Below are 22,707 nucleotides of genomic sequence, written 5' to 3'. Positions count from 1 at the left end.
GTCAGTGGCTACTCACGACATGCAGCTCCCATGACAGATTTACTGAAAAAAGGGGAATTTGTGTGGACTCAGAAGGCACAAGACTGTTTTATGAGATTTAAGGAGATAATGACTACGTGCCCAGTTCTAGCATTACCTGATTTCACGAAGCCATTTGAGCTTCAATGTGATGCATCTGGAGAGGGAGTAGGTGCTGTACTTATGCAGAATAAGCACCCCATAGCTTATGAGAGCAGGAAGCTCAGAGGCCCTGAGCGTTCATTCAGTATATATGATAAGGAGATGTTGGCCATCATGCATGCTTTGGCCAAATTCAGACAATATCTTGTGGGTAGCAAGTTTTGTATTAAAACTAATCATAACAGTCTGAGGCATTTCTTGGGACAACAGGACCTGAATGATCGCCAACAAAAGTGGGTAAGTTGCAGGCATATGATTTTGACATCTCATATGTCAAGGGAACTCAGAATGTTGTTGCAGATGCTCTATCTCGAAGGCCACACCTCACTCTTATGGTTCAGATATCAGAGGATTGGCGACACTTGATTATAGCAGAGTATGCCAGGGATACATGGGCCTCCGATATAGTAGAGGGAACAGTGGTTGATACCAGATACACACTTGTGGATGATTTGATCATTTACAAGAACAGGATTTACCTAGTCCCAGGATCGAAGGTTAAGCAACTGATTATGAGAGCACTTCACGACTCACCGACAGCAGGCCATCCCGGGTACTTCAAGACTTACAAGTCAGTTCGAGAGCGGTTCACTTGGAAAGGGCTGAAAGCTGATGTTTTGCAGTATGTTCGAGAGTGTCTTGTTTGCCAGCAAAACAAACAAGAACACAGCTATCCGGCAGGGCTCCTACAGCCACTTCCGATTCCCGACAGGAAGTGGGAATGCATCTCCATGGACTTTATCACAGGTTTGCCCAAGGTACAAGGACGAGATTGTATTTATGTGGTGGTAGATAGATTAACGAAATATGCTCATTTCTTTCCTATCACCACTACACATTCAGCGGCTCAGGTGGCAGAGGTTTTCTTTCGGGAGGTTTTCAGATTGCACGGCTTGCCTCAGAACATTGTGAGTGATAGGGATAGCCGTTTCATGAGTCACTTTTGGCAGGAGGTATTCCGGTTATGTGGCACGGAGCTTACACCCAGCACTAGCTATCACCCACAAACCGATGGTCAGACAGAAATTGTGAACAAATGGGTGGAAGGGTATTTAAGGAATTATGTGGCAGCTCAGCAGCGAGCTTGGGTCAGATGGATATATCTCTGCGAATATTGTTACAATACTACATATCATATGACTATACAGATGACACCCTTCATGGCACTTTACGGTTATGAAGCACCTAGTTTCTTGGATTTGTTGTTGAGCGACAGCCGGGTACCCAGTGCAGGTGAATTATTACAGGAGAGTAAGGATATAGTTGCTACCCTCAAAGACAATATTGCAAGAGCTCAGAACCAACAGAAGCAGTATGCAGACCAGAAGAGAACTGAGCGTAGTTTTGAGGTAGATGATATGGTTTACCTCATGTTGCAGCCATACAGGCAATCTACTCTTAAGAAGAGTGGGGCAGAGAAACTTAAGCCACGCTATTATGGACCATTCAGGATTGTCAGGCGAGTTGGTGAAGTGGCTTATGAGTTGGAGCTTCCCGCAGACAGCAGAGTGCACAATGTGTTTCATGTGTCACGCCTCAAGAAGGCGTTGGGTCAGAATGTGGTGCCTTCTGCAGTATTACCTCCTTTAGACGATGAGGGAAAATTGATTTTAGTACCAGAATCCATCCTGGAGAGCAGAGAAAAGCAGCTTCGTAGAAAGGTGATCAGAGAATACTTGGTTAAGTGGAAAGATTTACCTGTTGAGGATGCTACTTGGGAGGGGGAGGCTATTTTGCAGCACCCGGCGTTGAGATTGCTTGAGGCCAAGCAATTTCAGGAGGGGCGGACTGTAATGTCCCCTCTTTAGTTCGACATGGCATTGATCATGGATTTGCCTATTCCAGACTCTCGTAAGCAAATGGTGTGGAAAGAGAGTCAATTCTGCGGATCAGATAGTCATATCTTGCTCTTGAAGAAGTGTTAAGAGGTTATATTTTATCATTATGTGATATTGGGGCCCACATGTTATAATTTTAATTTGAGTTGCACTTTTTATTTTATAAAATTACTTTATTATAAAAAAGTGCATTATAATGAGAAATTATAAAGGATGTTTCTAGAAGTTCTAGCAACTTCTTAGAAAAGTGAATAAATAGAGGGCTGGGCCTCTCATTTGGACATGCTTGGATTGGAGAACTCTTCTACTTCTTCATTGTGAAGACATTTGTGGACTTTGGATCTGCAAATTATTCGATCTTTGGGAACGAATCACTTCCTTGGATTGGCGACTTTGAGGGTGTGAAATATCACCTGAATTGTTGCATAATTGGAGTTGGTATTCAGCCATCTCATTGGAGCTTATTGAGAATTCGTTGTTAGGGTTTGTTTTTTGGTTGGAATAAGGATTTCAGATTTGCCCTATCATTGGAGAAGCATTTGACAAGAGTTTGAAGACAGAATAAGTGCATTTTCAGAATTGGCAAAGCAGGGTTCGGAACCACATAATTGCTCATATCTCTTCAACCCCTTGGAGTTATTTTTTATGGTTTTACAGGGTTACTACCTAACCCTAGGCGCCCATTTTCCTTGCATTTGGGGGTCCCAAAACCCTAATATTATTTTATTTCAGCAGCCATACAGGTACGGCCTGGTACGGCCCTGCTAGTTTGGGCAGCAGCAGCAAATTAAGGACAGTTTGGGGGTGCGGTTGGAGGTCTTCATCAACGATCTGCAGCAAAACGTGGTGTTCTTCCATAGTTCTTCAAACCAGGTTCTTGCATTCTGAAATATATGTCAATTTTTGGGTAAATTTGCTGTCATACAGTCATTGTAATAATCAGTCCAGAATTGGTAATAAAATAATTTCAGAATTTATTGCATTGTAATTGAAATATAGTTCAATGACTTTATATATATTGTAATTCTGTGATTATATTCTGAAAGTATCAAATCTGAAATTACCATATTCTGAATATTGTTACTGTTACACGCCAAGTGTTTGACAAAATTCCTAAGTTCAGTTTGAGGGTTTCTGTGGCCTTTATAGAGAGGGTCATTACATTGAAGGAAGGGCAATCCCCCATGGCAAAGCAAATCTATAGAAACGGAATTATACATGCGACAGCCTTCCCTCCTACCTTGCCTTGTCTAGAATTGGTAATGAAGTGTGCATCTCGATTTGATATTGTTACCAAATCCATCATTTTTGATGAAAGGAAGAAAGTGTTAGCCAACATCGACCGACAAATGGTCGAAGAAGCATTTAATATCCCTCAGTACAAAGGCATGACAATGGTAATGATGGATCAGGCGGCCAAGTCATTTCAGGATAATCAGAAGGCTTTCTTCATTCACCTAAAGCAAAATTGGTTGCACGAAGGCAAGAAGGGAGTTGCCAAATGATCAAGGCTCACCGTGTCAAATTTCAAATCAGAATATGACGATCTCATTGTGCTTCTCAGCTAGATCATGGGCCTAGCTCAAAGTATGCAATTCGAGAATTGGATGTATTATTTTATTGATGGAATTGAAAATGGAATAAGAAGATTTGATTAGGCTAGGATTATAAGCGAAAATTTAGCATTGCAACTTAGGACCGTACAAAATCAAAAGCAATTCTATATGAGGTCCTATCTTTTCTATCTGATAGCGAGATTATGCAAAAATCCTGGACTTAAGGCTTTCGGAGTAATTGGCAATGGGTCAAGGCAATGTTTGGTGCACGAGTGCTATCCACAACTTCATTTGCACAAAACCAAAGATTATAAAATGTTTTGTGACGCCTTTGCCATGAAGACAGTACGGATATTACAAGGGACACCTACTAAGAGGCTCTCATCGGAAGCAGAAGCAAAAGTCAAAAAGTATGGGAGTTGGTTCATCCAATTTCCACAATTCACATATATTAGAGTAGCAGGAAGCACAGTATGTCCCAAGAGACTTCCAAGGTACCCACCTGACAAGGTAGTTTTCATGGAGTTGTTAGGCAACTTGAGCATTATGACAAAATGATGAAACTTAAAGGTGAGACAAGGATTACCTTCTCAGTTGGAATTGGCAATGATAGTTGCCCCAATCTTGTCGCCTTTGCAACTGCGAAGAAAGAATTAGAATGGTATCATCTAGCATGGTATAGAGCAAGGCAAGGATTTGATCCTAATGGTCTTATCAAGGCATCTCGTGAAAATACATTCAAACATGTTCCTACTATAGAAGATTTTTGGATCAATGCCCAGGATGACTTTCATGTGAGAAAGCTAGCTTTCTCAAGATTGTTAGTGAACATGATGAGAGCAATCAGATGGAGAGGCCTTGATATTCCCAATCAACTGGAAGATGATGAAAATGTGATAAGAGAAGATTATGATATAGTGGATGGAACGGAGTCGAATCCAGTGGATTGGGATGAATATCAAGATCCTTCCTTGGAGGCAATTACAAGGACAATTGATTTGCACACCAAGTCATGGTACAATGGGAAGTTAAGGAAATTACAAAGTCAGAGGGTATACCTTACTTATGAGAAGATGAAATCGAAGGAAAGTCCAACAGAGTCAGCCAGACAGAAAGATGAAGGTAATAGCTAGCAGCAAAGAACAGTTAAGAGCAAGAAGAGAGGTTTGGAGATTGAGAAAAGTAAAGAACATCAGGAACCTCTAGCAATGAAACAGAATGCAGCACCGTCAAGGGAGAGCATTAGGCTAGAAGCCAAGAGGATAATACAAATGGACAAGGGGCCATGGTAGAGGTGAGCTCTGATTCAAAATCAAGTGGTTATAGTGATAGCACCGAGTACTCTCCTCTCTCGGAGAACCAACATGGAGATGACAGGGCAGTCACTAGTGAAGAAGAGGATAGGCCAATTGATATTGAAGAAATGAGCCAAGTGCCCGAGGCTGTGGGTGATGCTTTGCTAGTTTAACCAAATCCAAATTTGGGAGATGCACTGTACCACTATGGTTAAGGCATATGCTTATGCCAAGAGGCGAGGTAGTGACTGCTCGAACAGTTGAAGATATCCAAGGATTAATGGAAAATGTGATAGCGAGAACCAAAAACAAATTGCAAAAACGGTGGCAAAGTTAATCAGGAGCAACAGTGATGGTCACCGAAAGGTTCAAATTGCTATACCAATGGTTAACAAGGCACTGGATGAGATTGCAACTCAGGAATACGAGATAGTAGAGCATAACTTGGGAAGAAACACGGATGACATGGAATGTGAGGAGACAGGAAGGCATCGTTTCAATCAGAGAAAAGTTGAGGAAGGCAAACGAAAAGATTGTCCAATTAGAGGCCAAGAACAAGTATTGGAGAGATTGCCAGCCTATCCAACAGTTGCACCATGCAGTCCTTCCTCAAGACAACGGGAGCAACATAGAAGAGATATCAGCCCAACTGCGTGAAGTCAAGGATTGGATCCATATACAATCCAAGAGGGGTGAAATTTCTTGCCTTCCTTTGTCTCGACATTCAGGTCATTAGTGGCTATTAAAGATAAATTCAGAATATTTGAAGGTGAATGGAAGGATTTCCTTCCAATCAAGGACTTAGCCATTCCCAAGCTACAAGCATTCATTGAGGTACCGGAGAAATATTTGGAAAGAGCCAACTTGGTAGATGAAGGAGGATTGAGTATGGTGGAGTCTTGGTTTGTTGCCTTGACTATCAATTTGAGAATACTTAAAGAGGTACAAAACGAGATTACACAGCACAGCCCAAGCATTGACACTTCCATTTCAACCATTATGAGCGATGTTGGGGCTGCGCTTGATTTTGAAGATATCAAAGAGGAGAACGTCAATGAGACAAAATTTGGATCAAGATTGGATGAGTTGGGGAAGGTTGCCATCAAGAAGAAACATTTGGGCACCCTTGCCTCTCTTAATGCCTTTATCAGATATGCAAAGGAATATGAGAAAGATCATGAAAAAACACTGCAAGCAGCAAGCAACATGATGAATCAGCTGAGCTCAAGATGAAACATACACCTTGTCCTCCCATGAAGGAAGTCAACGACAAGCTAGCCAAGTTCATCACTTTGGCTAAAAAGATGAAAGAAAGGGGTAGAACTATATTAGAAGATCATTTGATATAAGAACACTACAACCAACAAGCAGCATGATGAATTCAACTGAGCTCAAGATGAAACATACACCTTGCCCTCCCATGAAGGAAATCAACGACAAGCTGGCCAAGTTCATCACTTTGGCTAAAAAGATGAAAGAAAGGGGTAGAACTATATTAGATCATTTGATGTAAGCCCAAGTGGCAAATTCTTTTTCTTCTTGGGTAGGATAGGTGTCTGATTCTAATTGGCTACCATTCTGGTGTCTTCTCATTGGTTGCCACTTTTCATTTTTTTTCATTGGTCCATTGATGAGGTGGCGTCTTCTCATTGGCTGTTGAGGTGGCAACCCTAATTAGAGTTTCTAGGATCCAATCTGGATCATTGGTTTTGCCTCTTAATCTCTATCGTTGGTTGTAATTTTGGCCTCTATATAAGGCCATTTGCTTTCGTTTGTAAAGGGTCGGAGAAAATTGTTGCTAAGATGATACCAAAATTGCCTCTTTATCATTGTTGTGACATGCATGGTGATTAAGAACATTTGGTGTTATTGCATGGTTTCTACTTCCAAAAGTTAGAATTAGATTTCCTTTAAAGTTGTTAAAGTAGAATTTATTTCAAGAAAGTTAGTAAGAGTACGAGTAGATGGATAGTTGTATGGTGATATTAGTGGATGTTTGATAGGAATCTATAATTAGGCCACTAGCATCCTAGCGGCTTGTTGGAAAGCCTTGTGTGGTAAACTAGTCTTTTCCCTTGAATCATTGCATCTATGGAGGTAGAGCCGTTGGTTAGCTTTCATCAAATTTGATCCCCATCCATTTGCTAATCTTTCCATTCATAAGAGTAGCAATAGAGTAGTGGGTAGTTTAGTATTTGGAGTCTCGAGGAAGGAAGTTAGGAGAAGCATCATTGGTAGACACACCAACATTATCACCACCATCAACATTATCTGGCATTTGTATATTTTACAAACACATCATCATCACTATCATACCCAAAATCCAAGTCATCCTTAAATGAACAATGTAAGACCGCCTATGTGATTACCAGCAAATCACATCGATATAATTGAGTTAGTATCCACAGGTGTAAAGAATATTGGAGTTTTTCTCATGTCTTCATGAGAATTAACTTTTCAAGAGAGGAATTGAGTGTTTGATATCCCATATCAAGTATTCAATTGCTATATGTTATGTAGTGGTACAAAACCGACATCAACACCAAAAAGCAACAAGAACATCCTATGATCATTCCATTCCTTAGGGTTGACAATTCAAGGGAACCCAAGTCATAGAGGAAGCTTGTTCAACCCAATTAAGCCCAAAGAGCACAGCACTAACCAATACAACTTGCTCGTTCACCCACAAGCAACATGATGATTCCATCCCATTGAATGGACTAATTGGGAGAACCCAAAGACTACCACCTCTCCCTAACATATTTGCTTCCTTTCCTAATATGATTGTTTGTTTCACTTCCCGCAACCAAACATATTAGGGATTGGAGAGGATAACACAACAGGTGCTTGAAGCAACAACTAGGCCCAAGGGTGTAGAGAATCCAACCAAGCCAATTCCATCCAACTTGGGGTGGTGGGCTTAGAGGGAAAACCTACATCGTTCTCCCATATGTATATCCTTCCTCAACCACATATGATTGTTTCCATGGGAGAATAAATAAATAAGTTAACTTGAACAAACACATACAAATTATATGTTAGACAATGTCCTCATTGTGCATACACTAAGCATATATTACCAAATTGAGCAAGAATGTTATTGCCTGCAAAAAATAGAAATTTTTGATCTGATCGATCTTGGTGCCTGATCACTGATATCTTTTGAACTGATCCGCTCTTTATGGGCATTGATTGTTAATTGAATTGGTTTCTTTGATGCCTCCCTCCATCATGTTCTTCCACATTTTATATCTTAATGTCTTTATGAATAGGGATGGCCCTTGGGGGTTGCTGCCCCTTAAGAAATGGACAAGACCCTTCAAAACAAAATTCTTAAAGATACTCCATAACCAATCACTTCCATTGTTTGGTCACTAATTGCACCTCTTCATAACACTTCAATCGCTGTCATTGTGTACTTATTAAGTGCCTTTGAACATTGTCATCACTCGTGTACACAGATGTATATATTGCTCTTTAAAATAAGATTGGAGTATTTGCCTTTATCCTAATTATTGACGCTCTTTGTAATAAAAGAATCACTACTTAATAAGATGATCGCTTTCAAATTATTAATTAATGAAATTACTACCCTAGTCTTCTGTGGTCGCAGCCTATTCCATCTCCCTTATATCTCCTTTCATATTTGCAATTTGCATATTATTTATAGTCCTTTCATCTTTGAAATGAGAATGAGATCGGCTACAATAGGGTTTACATTTTATTTCATTGTATATTTCAAAAGGGAGTCAGCACATATACATCTAGTGATCATCCTTTATTATTTGCACTTAAACCCTAGTTCAGCTTCTTAGTCTTGTGATTTGTATTAACCATAGGCAAAATATGACACATATCATGAATAATTGCAAAGAGAAATATATTTGTAGATCATTGTTGATGCGAATTTTGTACCACTTACATAACATATTAGCAATTGAACATTTGATACGGAGTATCAAACATGCAATTCCTCTCTTGAAAAGTTATTACTCATGAATACATAAGCAATAGCTCCAATGTTTCTTACACCGTTGGATACTCGCTCAGTTTTATCGATGTGATTCACTGGTAATCACGTAAACAGCCTTACGCTATTCATTCAAGGATGACTTGAACTTTGGTGGAATGATGGAGATGATGATGGGTTTGTGAAATATGCAAGTGGCAGATAATGTTGATGGTGGTGGTGATGAAGGATGTGTCTGCTAGGGATGATGTTGATGGGAAAGTGATGGTTATGGGAGGTGAATGGATGTGTTCTAATACTTAACTTACTCCTCTAACTTGCTTCTCTAAGCTTCGACTACCCAGCTACTTACTATTCTACTCCTACTCCTATGAATGGAAAGTTAGCAAATGGACGGGGATCGAACCTAATGAAAGCTGACCAGCAGCCTCACTTCCACAGGTGCGATGATTCAAAATAATAATAAACTAGTTTACCACACAAAGCTTCCCAACCAGCCGCTAGGATGCTAGTGGCCTAGTATTGATCCTTATCAAACATTTACCAATGCTACCATACAACTATTCATCTACTTTAACTTCACTTAAACAACTTCAAATGCAACCAACTTTAACAACTTGAAAGAAAATCTAAGTAAGTGGAAGTAGAAAACATGCAATAACACCCAATGTTCTTGATCAACATGCCAATCGCAACAATGAAAAAGAGAGCAATTTTGGTATTATTTTCGCAACAATTTCTCCGACCCTTTTACAAATGAGAGCAAATGGCCTTTTATAGGGGCCAGAAATACAACGGACGGTGGAGATCAAAACAAGATGAATGATCCAGATTAGATCTTCAAAACCCTAATTAGGGTTGCCACCCCATCGGCCAATTAGAAGCTGCCACCTCATCAATGGACCAATGAAAAAAGTGCAAAAAGTGGCAAGCAATGAGAAAGCACCAAAATGGTGGCCAATCAGAAATAGACACTTGTCCTATTCTAGACGAAGGGAAATTGCCACTTGGACTTACATTAAATGATCTTCTAATATAAATCTTCCCTTTTCTTTCATCTTCTTAGCTAAGGCAATGAACTTAGCTAGCCTTTCATTAACTTCTTCAGGAGGACAAGATGTGTGCTTTGCCCTGAGTTCTGTTGACTTCGCCACGCCACTTGCTATTTGTAGTATCCTTTCATGATCCCTCTCATATTCTTTCTCAAGTCCAATAAAAGCATTGAGAGAGGAAAGGGTGCCCAAATGCTTTTTCTTGATAGCAACCTTTCCCAACTCATCCAACTTCGATCCAAAATCTGTCTCGTTGACATTTTCTTTGCCAAGGGGGATTGTCCTTCCTTCAGTCTGTCCCTCATCCGTATCATGTCCACTGTACAGAAATTGGTGTCGGTTATTCACTTCATTTTCGAGAAGAAAGAAGTTTTGGGTGTCATATCCTCTGTCTTTTTTAGTTTTCACCCGCTTGGGATTCTTACTTGCACTATCATCCTCCATGCTCGTCGCCCTATTACGGGATGGTAGAGTGGTGGACCAAAAGGCAAGAAGAACCAAGCGAAGCAATCCTTAGACTAGAACGAAAGATGGATGTCAACTTAAGCACTCATTGCAACTCTAGATGATGAAAATTCACCTTAACCAGTAAACTTACAGCGACTTTTCAGAACCTAGGATATAACTTTCAAGAAGTTCAAATCCCTTTGCAAATTAGAAATTTACCATGCAATTCACCTCCAAATAAAATTCCCCAACCTAGGGCAAAAATCGCACTCACTTGCAAAAATCAAAATTTTATCTCCCACAAGTTTTGGCTCCCACAAATTTCGGCTCCCACAAATTTCGCCCTCCACAAAATTAGCCAAACAAGAAAAGCGCAGATCTGCTCTTGCAAAATCACCAACACCTTGAGAAGGAGAAGTGAGAAGTGAGGAAGAAATGGGAGAGAGGCCTCCTCTTATACCCAACTTTCTTCTTGGACCCCCTGGGAGAAAGAAAAACAAATAATTAATGCAAAATTATGGCCCACAATTAAATACTTAACCAAAATTAATTTTGCCATGATGAAAATTAACTTTCTAAATTGGCAATTAGTTCTAAATTGCAAAAAAAAAATTAAATAATGCCTTGAGGGTGTTAAATATTTCCATTTAATAGGGGGATTTAGTAATTAATACATCATTAAAATAAGATTTTGGCTAACCAAAAGCCATTTTTCAATATTAAATTACCAATTTCATTAAAGGCAAAAAGTTTTCAAGACAATTTTAATCTATTAAAATCAATTTTTTGAAATTTCTTACCCAAATCGATTTTGCTATGCCAATAAATTTTTTTTTTTTTTTTTTTTTTTTTTTGACAAAAATAAAATAAAATTTCTTCTAAAGACAAAAATCGATTTTTGCAATTTTATTTCAACATCACAAAAATTAATCTTTTCACCAAAAATAATTAAGATTTTCCACAAAACCAAATTTAACAAAATTTTCATTTTTGAAAATTATCCAAATTTACACAATTATATCCAAATTTTCAAAAGAAAAATGTCTAAGTACAAAATTTACAATTTTATCCTACCAAGTGTTGCTCTTTAAAATTTGTTCAGCTCAAGAATGAAATTGGTGGCTCTAGAAAATCAAATTGAAACCGGGTGAAAATAAATCTAACCTTCTCCCCATTGGCCCTGAAGGTGTCCAAGGCTCAAAATTTTAAAAACTCAAAATTGTTGGACAATCCAAAAATTTGCCAAGGCGATTAGAAAAAAGGGGGTCCCCAAAAATTTTGGGGCGATGGTGTGAAAACTTCACAACAATCATCTAGTCCAAAAGAAAGATCTTTTAGAAAGCTTAAAGCATTGATTGTGGGAAGGCATTGATGGTTGGGAGTGCATAAAGTACATTCAAAACTTTCCACTAATAAGTATCTGTTGCAGCAATTGAAGAAAACAGTCTACGTGACAACTTTTTAATAAAGCTCTTGCAATAATTTATAGCTTGCCATGATATTTAAGATCAATAATGTGAGGTTAATGTACCATCTGATGTAATACGTGTTTATTTCATGCATATTACAATATTTCACAGTACTTACTTCCTCTAGAAATTTCAAATCAAGTATTTTTTTTAAAAGAACACCACAAGAGTAATCTTCTAAACAAATACACAAACCTTGATAGATCCTATATGGCAAGCTTAGTAAAGGGTATTTAAGTCATATTATCTCAAATCCAAGATAAACAAAAAGGTAAATCTAATGAAATTCTCAAATTGTGCAATTTGAACGGGTGACATAGATGCAGCAAAAGCAAATCAAAAATAAATTTTACCTTCTCGGCTGCAACACTACGAGGAGGAAACTCAAAGCATGGATTGCAAAAGGTATTGTCTATATGAAGATAGAGGACCTTTTCTCCACCAAGTGCAGTAAGTAGCTGCTTCTTACCAATCCTAGAACTCTGACCCTGGAGCTCCCAACGAAAATCACCAGTGTACAATTCACATCCAGACTTGCCACGAAACAAGTACATAACAGCACCTGCTTGACACACAAGTTTAATTTTAATATCAAAACAAGATTTATTAAATCAAAATCTAATTCAAAATAGAAAGAAAAGTTGAAAAAACAAAATATTATTATTAGCATAAACCTTTGAAAATTTTATAAAACCCAAAAATAACGATAAAAAATATTACAAAATGTTGATTTTTATATCAAATAATTCATATGACAAATCTCAATATAAACAGTTATTGGGAAAAATTATAAGTGATGGAAATAGATTTATAATTGCAACCATGCTGTGAATCTTTTTACTAGAATGGAATAATGAAAAAACAAATGGAATGGAATTAGTTTTTACTGGTATAAATTCTCTGGTGACTTTCTCTATTTAAAACAAAATTAAAATGCATAAATTTTTTGGTTAATCACCTTACTTTTTGATAGGTAATGTGGCCCACATCCAAGAGCCTTGATGGTAAAGCATAACAGGTGAAAAGGTAAATGACAACACTTTCAACAAGCTGTTCCTTGTATCATCGTAGACCAAGAACATACACATTACATAATCCTTCAAATATACAAATTATAAAATTTAATTTTGGATAAGTACCCCAAGGGTTAAGGGGCCTTGTTAGGCGAGACCAACTAATGCTTCAAAGAGGGAAGTAACTTAAGAGAAACCTTCAAAGAGATGGTTCAAAATCAATTTTGATGGGGAGGCCAAACAAAATCATGGACTATCGAGTGCAGGACTTATTGTATGAGATTGGCATGGAAACACCTTAACAAGAGGAGCTAAGAAACTATAAGGGACTAATAATCCCATTGAGGCAAAAGAAGCCTTGATGGCTGTGAAGTTTGGGAAGTCATTGGGGTTATGAAAATCCATTTATAAGGGAATTCTTTAATTATAGTACAAGCAGTTATGAATGGGAAATCTGTAGCATGTCATTTACAAGATTTCATCAAAGCTATCTTGGATATTTTGGCTAACTTAGAAGATTTCAAAATAAGCCATGTACACAGAATGGGAAATAAAGAGGTGCATTGCCTATCCAAGTGGGCACTATCCTCTGGACAGTGCGAAGAAACCAGATTGGAAGATTTTCATAGTCTTCCTAATGAAGGATTGAAGCAATATTTGCTATGTTGCATGGGTACACACACCCACACCCCTGTGATGAGTGAGACTTTTCAGTCTTCCTAATGACGGATTGAAGCAATATTTACTATGTTGCATGGGTATGCACAGCCACACCCCTGGGATGCATGCTAATGTACCCAAGTGCCAGGTACTCGGTGGAGAGCATCATAATTAAGGACCTTGATTAAGATTTTTTATTTTTGTTTCTGTATCAGCATGTTGTTTATCAAGCTTAATCTAATAAATAATCAGTTTGAAACTTCGATCAATATTGATTAACAGTAAGCTTTATCACTGTTCAAGTCAGAAGTTTATTATTGGCAATATGTCATTGTTATATGATTTATGATCTTCTTGTTCATGTTTAAAGTCTGACTTCTCTATTATGCATCTAAAGATTTAGCGCATATTATTATTACAAACATATTGCAAATCTGAAACAGAAAACAATACATTACATCTGCAAATTTTATCACTGTTCTTGTTTTACAAAACCATTGTCATGATTCAGATTTTCAGATTTTCCATAAATAATTAATTATATTAAAATGTACCCAAGTACCCCTGTCCCCTATTTTGAAAAATATTTGTACCTATTCTTGTACCTGTACCCTAAGGGCCCATACGGTTGTAGGCATAGGATTAGGGAATTAGAATAGAAAATGTGAATGGGAATGAGAATAGGAAATTACAATCCAATCCCATTTATCTCTTGTTTGGTTGCACAAACTTGAATTGAAGAATGAAGGTTCGAACCCCATCAAATTTTATGAATGAAAAAGAAAAAGCACAATTTATTGAGGGTTTCATCTTCTCACACACTTATTTTTAACAAATTCATGGCGTTTGCAAAAAGAATCTGAAGCAAAAAACAGTAAAGCGGGTGAATCCAAATCCCCACATCGAGCAATCAAGTTGCGCTACTGAGCGATCCGTTGGCTAAGGTACGCGGCCCTGCAGCCTTGACTCATCCAATGCAACTCTGCTTGACTGCTGCCCACCTATGAATCCTCAAATTGCCGTCACTGTCCAGTGTCATTCTTCGAAACAAGGACAAAGATTCCGCATAATTAGAGCTCAACCACGACGCAATCATTCGCCCCTATGCGTTCTGAATGGCAAAACGACCAGAGGAATCGAATACCGTCGAATTTATTGAGGAAGCCACTATGAGATTCTTGTAGATTTTGGTCTCATTCCAAAACAATGCCAAAATAGACTTTGCAAAGACAAGCAAAATTATGATAATATATTGTCGATTGTGAGGTTTACTTTGAGATGGGTCAAAGGAGACAAATTGATTCACAAAGTTTGTAAAGAGTAGTTCAAATACTGACACCTACAACGGACCCGACCAAATTGTGAAATATGATTAAGTAAGATTGAGAATAGAAAGGGGCATTCCAATTACAAGTATTTTTGGGATTAGATAAAAGCTCATTTTGGGCTATTATGGGATTGGTAATCCTATTTTACATTCCAATTCTGCCAACCAACAAAGAATATAATTTGTATTATAATTTCCAATGCCTATTCCCGTGGTATTCCAGCAACCAAACGGGCCCTAAGTACCCAAGCACCCTTGTCCTCATGCAACCTTGAATATTTATTGGATGAATAATGGTTTTAATGTCAACATAGTGAAGAATTTTTCCTTTTATTAAAAGAGAAAATTGTTACCAAGGTGGCAAAAGAACGGCGATAGTCAACTTTACTCCATGTATCCCTGTAAACTCTTAACCCATATTGAAGGGTGCAAGGTAGCACAAGTGCTTCGATGGGGGAATGCTTTGAATAATGCATGCCCATTTTCGGAAATGATTTAGGCAATCCAAGTAAGTATGGAGGAAAGATGTTAAGATTGTTAAAATCTTTCCAACTACAAATGAACTTTGGTTCATGTGTGACGGCAAAAGGATTATTAATGAAAGGAATGATTTGGCATTGAGGACATCAATTGACATCATTTATTTTGCATCGGGTGACAAAGCTATTAATGTGAGGAAGTAAGGAATTTGTGTGAAGACAGATGTTTCTTGAAGTTGTTTAAGTTGGAGTTCGGCTTTGAATTTGGCGCAGATTATAGAGGTCGTGAGAAGGGTGAAACAATGGAGGCCAATTTCATTGTGGTCAAAACCCACCGATCTCGCATAGCATCTCAAGGGATTTCTGAAATGCAAGCGACCGAAAGTGGTTAAAGCAATGATGGATTTGTTGGGGAAGCATTTCATGGAGGTAAGACATCAATATTGTTTGAATGTTGATATTATTTCTCTAGTTTTAACTTGGGAACTAGAGATAGTAGAAGATGTAGAAATCATAAAGAGGGTGATGAACTCGTTATTTGATGAGACCTTTTGTGTGGAATGGATTCAGTCTTTGAATGAATCGTGCCCAAGAGTAGGGTTTGATGTTTCTGAGGGAATTGAGGATCTAGAGGAGGCAAAGGAGTCTTGAATCATTTTGTTTGTACGATGGTCGTGCTAGATAGATAAGAAGTACAAAATCAAAGTGCTCATAATATGGGAAGAACTAAAGTTGGCATTGTGGAGGCAAGCATTTGAGGTGAACGAAGACTTCATAGTGGTGAAGGATCTGCAACGTATATCCACAAAATGCAAAACAAAAAGGGGCATTGCAGGCAAAGACTTGCAAAGCAGCAGTACCAGGTAGAATAATGGGATAGAGTTGGATTTAGTGTGGTTTTTATGTTTAGTTTTTGTTGTTAAAAACTCTAGGTTTTTGGCTTGAACCTTCTTTGTGCCTTAATAATACAACACTTCTCTAGTTAGTTGAAAACTTTTCATGTGAATTTGAATTATAAATGATGTTATGAATGGGCATTAATGTCTTACTTTTGTGGATGATTTTTTGCAGCTGCCAATGGCTTCCTAGGTTATAGTGGAGACATAGAGGGTAGTCTCATTTTGTATTGTGGATTAGTATACAAAAAGTGTAGAGGATATGGATACTGGTGAATGGGTCTTGGTGTTTTTTGTTCCATGGTTGATGCAGAAAATCTCTACAACTATGCTGATTTCTGTTGTAAAGTGATGTCAAGGGTGTTTAGTCTAAACATTATGATGTACAAATGTAAATCTGATTCATGATAAACAAACAAACAATATTATTACCAACCAAAAATAAAGTACCACAACAAAAAATCCTCAAATATAAAATGATATCTTTGTGAACCAAATGGGAGAAATAAGAAGTGCTACCCATAACATATTTGAACTACACAACTATGACTAAGAAAATAAAAGTAATATAGAAAAAACCCAACAAACCCAAAATCATTGACAATACAAACCAAATCAAGCAAACTCCAACCCTGTTAGTCAATACAAACAAAGCATGTTCAAGAACAAGAGAGTAAAGAGATGAAAAGCCCTACAAGAAATGAAGAGCTTGGATCTATTATAACTATGTCAACCTTGCTGGGCCCTTTGAGAAACGTGAAATTTGATAATTGAGCTCCATTTCTACTTTTTTGTGGAGGTCTAAATCCATCCATTTAAAACTTGTAAATTCTCCAAGCTTGCCAACCACAATATTCCATTTCAATTGGCAATGACAACCCTTTAATACAACTACCCAAGCCTTAGCATAATCTTTCAAGCCAAACATTTGCTTATACACATCTTGAAATTCCTTTGAAGGGCCACCATGTGCACATCTATTCCTAAGTCCTACTAAAAGGTGTTTCAAACTATTTGTGTAATTAAAAGTTCCTAGTTACACTTTACTTAAGCTTACTTTAGGATAATGCATTGGATAGAAGTTTGCACATCAGATGCCTAGCAGTTTGTAACTATATTAGCACATGTTGTAGGAGAACTTCCACTTTAGGTGGTGATAGTTGTTATCACGTCCACTTTATGTAAAATCCACCTTTAGTGCACAGATCACATTATCATCCTCCACTTGTTGCACATAATTCATTGCATAATGGAGGATGATCCACCTTTGGAGGACGCGATTCCACCTTGTGTAGGTGATATCTTATCTACTCCTTAGCATAGTCTCTTATTGCCTTGCTTATATAAGCAGGCCTGATATGCACATTTTAATGTTCATTATCAATAATATTATTCTTGCATCCCAAAGCAATTATCTTGTCATTCGCTAGTGGAAGTTATATTGGTCTTTCATTTGATCCTAGGGGTGTTGTAGAGTCATCTAAAACTCGAACATGCTATTTGAGCTCTCAAGGCATGAAGAACCCTTCTCAAGAAATGTGATTTTGTCTTGATTCAATTGTGGATGACAAATAAAACTATTTGGAATCACCATTGCATAGTCAATTGGGAGAGAATTTTGGTGTGATTTGAGGTTTTGTATTTTGTGGCTTTCTATTGCAAGTCAAGAATTAGAGCTTATTGGTGCAAATCATGGGTTGGTATCATATTGAGGAGGTCCAAAAACACCAAGATCAACTTTTGTTTCATCCAAATCAGACACCAGAGGCCAAATCTAGAGCCATTTCAAATTTGGAGGTGCATTAGTGACAATTCAAAAAAAAAAATTATGAAGACAATTATCAAATAGCGAGATCTCAATCATATAGACTTTTCAAGCAATTCATTTTGTGTTGCAGTGGAATTTTGTGCTCTACAAATTGGTGCAGGTGGTTTCTAATCTCTATGCCTGAATTTTTCTGAAAATTGCTAGTCCCACTTTTTGCAACTTTCAAGGCCTCCTTTGGGCTCATATATTCTTTCCAAGTGCAAATTTTTTTGAAAGTGCACCATTTTTTCTGTATTTTATAGTGCTGCTATCAAATTATTATTACTGTAATCGGAAATTTTACTTTCAGAATTTGGCTTAGTTTTGCAATTGTAATGCATAGCCCTTAGTTTGGTCTTTTGCATAATGATCTACATTTATTATAGCTTCATTGTGGAGTGTAACCATTGTTAGTATCAATTTGTATGAGAGTGTTTAATTGATGTAATCATGAGATATGGAACACATCTTGGTGTAATAACTTTGACTGGGGATAGTTACGAGTCATGGGCAAAAGGAATCATCAATATCACACATTGTAAAATGGCTTAATCTCTTGCCTCATCTTTATGGACTCCTACCTGAGCCAAAGAAAATGTGAAAGGAAATAGTTTGGGAAGATAAAAATGATCATAGTAGAGGACTGCTTGGTTTGAGTCTCAATTTTCATTTACGTCATGCATTCTACTCCAAGATTGATGGTATTTACTATGCACACACAGCTTGGACCATTATTTGGAAGCATTTTGGAGATTTACATGTTCCTCCTGTCCTAGATGATTGTGTTGCAGATTGTTTCCTTCACTTCATGATTCAAAGAACATTCCTTATAAAGGAAAAACATTAGATGAGATTGAACATAAAGCATTATTTGAGAGTAAGGATGATCCAATGACTCCATTTGCACCTCCTCCTTCTCTAGTTGAGATCATACATTAATCTCTTTTTGGTGAGTCCACTAAATCATTATGATGCAAAGGGAAAGATGTTTGACCCTAATTTGCAACCTAGATTTCAACCCCCCTATAGAATCCCACTTGAACTCCTATCACCAGACTTATACACCAGGTCTAATCCAAGAATAGACTTGTCTATGGTCCCTACAAATGAACCCCTCCAAGACAAGCAAACCTCCACAAGGTGAGCCTCACCACTCACTCTTCTAGTCTTTACAATATAGATTCAACAAAACACTCCTTCAGTTAGCATTTCCCAATCTTCTCCTCTCCAAGACCGCAATAGGTCAAAGATATCTTCAACACTCTTCTAGTAACCCAACAACACCAACTTTATCAACACTTCCAAAGGGTCTACTATGTTCTCAAACAACAAAATTCCTCACAGGTTGGGCACTAGCATTCATTTAAGTCTTCTATTCACACCAATTCCTTCTCACCACAGCTAGTCACATGAGGATGCCTAGCCATCAATTCCTTCCAAGCACCATGGAATCTTTGTGTGCCATGCTAACAATCAACAAAAACATAAAATACATAAGGCAATTCTCCATTTCACCGAGAATGAGGTTTTCCCATGGTGAAACTAAGAGGAACCATTTATCATAGGAACCCTAGGTTTGAGGGTTTTAGGACCTACTATCACAAAATATATAGATCTTCCTTTGTACAAGGAATCAAAACTTCACACCAAAACCATACGAAGGTTATTTCTATGCTCTACACATCTAAATGAAATTAATTACATTCCCAATTAATACTAGTCCATACAAATCTCTGAAATGGTGAATTTAAACAAGAAAAAATCAATATTTGCACACAAAAGCTCCTTTCAATTATTCACTCCCAAATTATTCCTCCATCCCTTTGGAAATTACGTTTGGATGCCCATATAGGTGTGGCATATCAATTTCCACCTAACTCCAACTAGCACAACAGAAATTTGAACCAAATAATCGTTAGAAAACCAAGTTTCACAATTTCACAAGATACAAACTGACAAACTTGTGAAATAGCGAAACTCTGCAATTTCACAATGTACAAACTTGTGAAATAGCAAAATTCCGCAATTCCACAAGGTACAAACTGACAAACTTGAGAAATAGCAAACGTTTCTCTATTTCACAAGTAGACTATACTCTTCCTTGCGAAATGACGACAAGATACTTAGAACACTCTTACATATGACCAATGGCCTTAAAAGACCTTATTACAATATGAGCATCTCCACAAGGACCAAAATAAGGTGCTCCTACATCGTACTCCCCTGGTGAAAAAAACTCAAGTCCCTTGAGAGAGCAATGCTTCAACAGTAGTGCCAGCTTAACAATGTCTTCCTTTATCATCCACGTGGCACCTTCATCAAGTAAGGTACCCCATTTGACAAGGTACTCTCTATAGGTTTTGTTCCTAGACTTCTTCAAGAGCTTAGTATCCACGATCTTCTCCAACTTCAATGGTCCACTACATGAAAGTCCCTTAATCCACTCCTCATCTTCAGCATTTGCTACACCTGCATTCACAAAGCCTTTAAAGGGAAACAAGTCACACATTAAAATACGTGATATAGCCAGTCCTAGTGGTAGATCAATCTCATAAGCATTATGTTCAAACTTATTGATGATCTTGCAAGGGCCAATCTTCCTCATAAATAGTTTGGTAGGTTACCTCTTAGGAAGTCTTTCCTTCTTCAAATATGTCGTTACCAAGTCTTCCACTTCAAATTGAACATCCCTCTTGCTTTCGTCTACCCTGTTCTTGTACTTCTCTGCACTATTTAGCAATGTGCCCCTGACTTGATCATGTATGGTCTTTCATGGTTGCCACAAAATCTTCCCCTTGTGCACTCCTTCTATCTACCTCATGCAAATCCCTCAACTCCATAACTCCCCTAAGATGCAAACCATGTACAATCTCAAAAGGACTCTTCCTTGTACTCCTATTCATGGAGTCATTGTAAGCAAATCCTTCTTGACTGATCACCACATCCCAACTCTACCTATGTTGTCTTGTGAGACACCTTAACAAATTTCCAATAACCTGTTAACCACCTTTGTTTGTCCATCTGTTTGGGGATGACAAGTTGATGTGTAAGATAATTGTGTTCCCAACTTTTTCCACAAGGTATGCCAAAAGTGCCCTACAAACATGGAATCCCTATCTATGACAGTGTTCATTGGAAGATCGTGTATTCTAACAACCCTTCTGAAAAAGAGACTTGCAATGTAAGAAGCATCATAGCTAGACCTGCATGGAATGAAATTAGCCATTTTGATAACCCTGCAAACAACCACAAAAGTGTTCTCATGTCCCCTTGGAGTCTTTGGTAGGCCTAGGCAAAGTCCATGTCGTGAATGATCAACAAGGATTTCAACATGAATTACCACTCGAGACACACCAAATTGTTGTTTTCCTTGCTTCTAATGTTGAATTTTTTGAAATTTATTATTTTGATTATGGAGGCTTAGGAAAGAAAAGTTGCATTTGGATTGACCATGGACCACATGAATTGCCTCAACTGTTGATCATGCATGATAATTTTCCTGAGTTTGAAATTGGGGTAATAAACATTTTTTCAGAGTACAAGGATAAAAACACCAAACTGGGAAGCCTTACCCAAGCCTTGCTACTCTTGAACATCTTGAGAAACCATGTCAAATCAAGTGTATATATTAGTTTGGTTCGTGTCATCCCTTCAAGATTCTTGTACATAGTTAGAGTAGGTTTGTCTCAAACCACTTAGTTCAAGAGGTTTAGGGTAGATTTGTTTCCATTGGTTAGAACAATTGTTTCCTTGTCAAGTCAAGAAGTTAATTTGCCTTGGGTCAATTCACTTGAGATTTGTTTGAATGGCTCGAATAGTTTCTTAGCTTAGTTTTCTTTAGAGAGTCAATCTATAGGTTTGCTTTGAGTCATTTGACTCAAGTAGTTTAGTAGTTGATTCCTTTAGTTGTCTAGCCTCTCGTAGTTTAGTTGCATGCTTGGTTATTTTAGCTAGAGGGATCCAGATCTGTGAGAAAGGTGTTAATATAGTAATGACTATTGAGAGGGGGGGTGAATCAGTAATCACCAATTCAAACTTAAACTTACACCCAATCAAACTGATAATCAAACTCTTAAACAACCAATCAACACAATAGATAATATCAACTTTACGTATCATGCAAAACCTAAAAATCATCCACACAAATTTGACACCGAATACATCTCATTGAAACCAAACTGGGGTGGAAACCAAGGTGTGCGAATGATGCTCACAAATAGTGTCATCTTCTGGAATACGCTTTGTTAGAAGCTTGCCCAATTAAGGATTACAAAAGCAATGTTAAATGCCACCCTGTTAAGGGATTTACCTCAAGACATGTTAAAGTCTTTACCCTACTAGGAGTAACCCGATTAGAGGATTTTGAACATTCTTTAGAATGCTGCCCAGTTAGAGGATTTTACAATAGGACCGGTTAAGATCCACCCAATTAAGAGATTTTTCTACTATAATTGTTAAAGAGTAACAAATAGAAGATGTTCTATAAATTGCACTACCTCTGCTAGATCATATCCAATTATGCACTATAACTCAACAGCATACCAGACTCTGTACTCTGGCTTGATAACACTCACTTCTATAACTTCCTCTATGATCGCAACCTTCTCCAACTCCACATTCCACTGCAATCAATAACTAGGTTCTTCTTTCTTTACCTTTAAGTAGAAATCCATTCCATTGCCTTAACAAAACCTAAATCCAACGATCCAAATTAATTC

At 37.7% G+C, this 22,707-nt stretch overlaps 1 protein-coding gene and 1 long non-coding RNA gene across 3 annotated transcripts in view; one reads left to right on the top strand and one right to left on the bottom strand.

The window, feature by feature from the left end:
• The window catches only part of LOC149553936 (uncharacterized), an 86,329-nt gene that overhangs the window by 42,936 nt on the left and 20,686 nt on the right, over nt 1–22,707 (top strand). The gene's annotated exons all lie outside the window — the stretch shown is intronic.
• LOC149553937 (DNA repair metallo-beta-lactamase family protein) overlaps nt 1–22,707 on the bottom strand; it is a 77,696-nt gene that overhangs the window by 43,280 nt on the left and 11,709 nt on the right. For both annotated transcript variants that reach the window (XM_089789271.1, XM_089789270.1), the window contains exon 2: nt 12,161–12,369. In XM_089789271.1, coding sequence (XP_089645397.1) covers nt 12,161–12,369 — 209 coding nt within the window. The remainder of the gene's footprint in view (nt 1–12,160; nt 12,370–22,707) is intronic.

Source organism: Cupressus sempervirens, chromosome 6 (genome assembly GCF_028749045.1).
Source record: "Cupressus sempervirens isolate cs-2001-9-10 chromosome 6, ASM2874904v1, whole genome shotgun sequence".
NCBI lineage: Eukaryota > Viridiplantae > Streptophyta > Pinopsida > Cupressales > Cupressaceae > Cupressus > Cupressus sempervirens.
Note: the sequence above shows the minus strand (reverse complement) of the source record. Positions and strands in the feature narration are given on the sequence as shown.